Below are 4022 nucleotides of genomic sequence, written 5' to 3' on the forward strand. Positions count from 1 at the left end.
TGTACCTCTCTGCTTTGCATTAAACATAACATCATATAATTTCTACTTTTCACTGAAAACTTGGGAAATCTTCCCATCTTTCTATTGACCAAACGCTGTTGCAAAGGTGCCAGGAGTCCTATTTCTGGAAAGAAAAAAAAGAAAAAGAAGTAATACTCCTCTTTTTTAGAGGAGAAATAGAAACAGGAGCCCAGTCCTAGTATCTATTCAAAATAAACAACATATCTTCTTACAAATGAGCATTCTCGTTCTTATTTATGTGTCCAATTTTGCGTACTTCGCAATACTGGAAAAAAGAAAAGACTGAAGAACACATGGAGAATCGAGAGAAATTTGAGCATCCCCGAGGAAACAGAGGTTTAGGGATGGAGTAATAACTGCAAGATTGCAAGGAGAAGTTGGAAAACTTTGCTAGATAAAAACGTATAACAAAACTGTTGCTGTCATTTCATTCCCTGGGCCTGATTATGTTCTCATGATGGGCCTTTGCTCTGCTTTAACAGTAAGAGCTCTTTAAGTAAATGAGTATCAGACCTCCACGCTCGCGAAACGCAGGGCTTGCCAAATTTATCAGGAGTCTCCACGGTCCTCTACGTACACTCATCTCGACAAAGAAGTGGTGGAAGCAAAGTCAGGAGTTTCAAATGGCGTCTTATTTCCTTCTCTTTTGGAATGGTACCTGGATGCCACCGGTTGAGCAGGCGAGTCAGTGCCAAGGCCGTACGCTTCCTCGCCCTCTTTCACAAACAGCCCAGAAACAATCAGAAATGGCTTCGCAACAGGGCCGGGGTGAAAGGTGAGAACTGGAGTATTCTGAAAGCCTGCTGCCAGACCCGAGGAAGACAGTGTCACTTTGGTAAACCTGTCAAGCTGTTGTAAGAACTTCCTGAATGCTTCCTACCATCTGCTTTTGATGCTCTCAAGACTTGGCTGGAAGCCTGGAGGTTTTCCTGCTCCTTCCTGCCCAACCTATAATGGAGTAATTCTGGATCTGTTCCCTGTCATCCCAGCCTCTTCCTCAGTTTCTTCTGCTTACAGCTGGGGGCTTTTTTTTTTTTTCCTCTTTACTGCAGTGGCCTTGTGCCCTGAATCATCTCTCCTGGGGCGGTAAGAGTTCCTCTGATCTTGAACAAGTGCCGGGTTTTTCAATTGTGTTCATGTTCTTGAGAGGAAGGGTCTGGCCTACATGACACATTCCTTCTTCACGCTCGTATCAACAAGTTTAACTTTGTGTACAGGGCTCTTGGTGGAACAGCCACACAAAGCACATCTCCGACAGCTCCGTCAGACTGCACGCTGCGCCGGTCTGGTTAGTGAATATTGATTGATATAATTTGTAGGGTTTGAGATAAATGTCATAAAGGACAATGAGTTCAAAGAACAGATTAAAAAACAATAAATTGAATTCCAAGGCGTTCCCTCCTGTACTAATCTGTGTAGGTTCCTGTGTTTTTGGAAAGCATGGTGCTTATCTTCCTCATCAGTAGGCCCACTGCATTCCAGTATTTTGGATCAATGCCATTTGTAATAATCTAGATCAGTTTTTATTCAACGTTTATAAAACAGACCATGTATCATAGGGTATATTTTATAGCAGATGGTATCTCCAATTCATTTAACCCCCCCTTCACTTCCCTCCTCCGATATCACAGTGCATACTTACAAAAGCTCTTTAAAGTAGAGCTGAGCAGAATTTTTTTTCAACAAATAGTAAATTTGCTGAAAAATGGAGTTTCCAAGCAACAAAACTGTTAAACTGTGGCACACTGAAAATGAAATGTTCTGTCTTCTAGAAACACCAGGTCTTGCAATTTGGACATTTGAGGAAAAAAAAAACAAAACAACAAAAAAACCAAAAGTGGGGTGGGTGTTGCTTTCAGAACACATTTTCATTTAAAAAAATCCTGCACTAAAAAGGTGATAAACACAAAGGTTAAATAGTCAGAACACAAAGCATTTGTTTCAGTTCAGATTATTACACACTTCGAGTTATTCCAGTGTCAACTGTTTGGGGATCTTCTGTCTGTTTTTAATTTGAAAAGTTTCTCTGTTGGCTTGATGAAAACTGATTTTCCCCAAAGATTATTAATTTGGAGATTTATCTACAAGACCCAATATTTGCCAAACTCTCCTCAAAACACAGCTCTACAAGGTGATAAGAGTTTCCTGTTCAGCAAGTCTTTAAACATGTCCCTGAGACTCATTTTGATAAAATGGACTATTCTAACACGTAGAGATAAGCACATGCTTAAGCACTTTGCTGGTTCACAACACGGAGTTTATTAGCTTTCAGGATCAATGATATACACCTCACAACCACTCCCTTGCTTGAGATCATAATGGAAGAGATTGAAGATTTTCCTGAGATTAACGTACCAAAAAGGTAATAAAATATATTTATTCGTATCTGCTTGGGAATACTTCATTGTAATTTTTCAAAATATGATTTATACAACTCTGGAGATACATAAATAGCTGATAAAAATAAATAAGGAAAAAATATTTTAGCTCAGCGATAACAGAACCAAACCATGGACTTTTTTATGTTTTAGCTTTAATCACACATCCTAGAAGATATAACAAATAAACTCATCTTAGTTTACCTTGCAGAAGAAGATAATCGTACCTGCATTTCTCAGAAACCTGAGTTCGTAGTCAACAATAACTCTGGTTTCATGATTATAGAATCCATCACCACAGTCGTAACATCCTTTTGGGATTTTCCTCCGAGGATCCAGATCTGTAAACTGAGAAACGCCTGAAGGGAAAAAAAAAAAAGGCATTTGCTTTATTTTGCCTTTTTTTTTCTTTTTTTTTTTTCATTTCTGCCTTTGATCAGGATAACTAACAAATATTACATCTCCATGGATTTGCTTTAAAAACAATGCAGTTACCTTACAATTAATTTTATAAAACATCTTGCCAATTTTGCAGGTGGAGAAAATGAAAATGGAAAAAATCCATACACAAAAAGTGATAAAAAGATACCACTTTGATTTCCTCATTCATGGTCGTGTGATTCAGCCCACTAAGCTAACATTACAAATACAACCCCAAACTCCACAGTGGGGCCAGGGAAGTCTTGCTGGCCTCACAGAACAACTACATCTCATCACTAAAATATTCTATGTATAAAGAAGAGTATTTTATGTATTATGTTACATATTTTACTCATTTGGTCCTTATAAATCTTTATGTTTTTTGACTGCAGATGATAATATTATAAAACTCTTTAGCAAAAATATAGATGGGACACAAAGGTTGATTTTGGTATCTACTAAAATGCTACGTGGGATGGACGCATTCAAACTTTATTTGGTGTTCTGGGTGTAAATTAATGCTTTTGCTGAACTTGTCTATATTAAAAGCACACTGCTAACGCAGGGAAGATGGAAGGGATAAAAGGGTTAAGCAGGATATCAAAAGCTGTAGATAACAGAGCCCTGTCCCGGGGGCCATCACTCCAGAAGAGACGGGGCGATGGTGTAATGCCGCATCCCGCGTGGCGTTGGTGGAAGGTGGTGTCGGCATTCTTCTGGCAGCGCCGGATGGTCGGGTCCTGAAATTAGCCAGAGCATTTCTGCTCCATGTTACTCATGTAGCTGAATTAATCTTTCTTAAGCAAAGTTGTTAGTTTAATTCCTTCCAGACTCTTCGGATCGCAAACGCAATTCCGTACCTGCTGGTTTAAGACCAGAACAGATTTCTGTATAAAATCTTCTGTCGTAGCCGTCACAGTAATGCCATTTTTTATCTCTGTATTCGAGACCATCTGCAAAAGTGTATTTCCCCTGCAAAAAACACGTCCAGGCACAGAGTTAATGAACATGATGGATGGATGGACGGACGGACGGAGCAGGAACAAGCCTCAAACCGACGCCGAAGCCGCGCGTCGGCCGAGCTGGCGAGCGCAGTGGTGGGCACCGTGTCTGCGGGACCCCGGCCCCGGGCAGCCTCCCCTTCCCTCCTCCGGGTGCCAGGTGCCACCGAGGGGACCAAAAATTGCCTTGGCTCCGAAATCT

At 40.5% G+C, this 4022-nt stretch overlaps 1 protein-coding gene across 1 annotated transcript in view; it reads right to left on the reverse strand.

Moving 5' to 3' along the window:
- LOC104527032 (MORN repeat-containing protein 5) overlaps window positions 1–3791 on the reverse strand; it is a gene marked incomplete at its 5' end in the record, with an annotated part of 13158 nt that extends 9367 nt beyond the window's left edge. Inside the window, 2 exons of the mRNA XM_010170645.1 lie at window positions 2627–2758; window positions 3680–3791. Of these exons, the coding sequence (XP_010168947.1) occupies window positions 2627–2758; window positions 3680–3791 (244 nt within the window). The remainder of the gene's footprint in view (window positions 1–2626; window positions 2759–3679) is intronic.
- Between the last annotated feature and the right edge of the window lie 231 nt (window positions 3792–4022).

Source organism: Antrostomus carolinensis, unplaced genomic scaffold (assembly GCF_000700745.2).
Source record: "Antrostomus carolinensis isolate BGI_N321 unplaced genomic scaffold, ASM70074v2 scaffold2126, whole genome shotgun sequence".
Taxonomy (NCBI): Eukaryota; Metazoa; Chordata; class Aves; order Caprimulgiformes; family Caprimulgidae; genus Antrostomus; species Antrostomus carolinensis.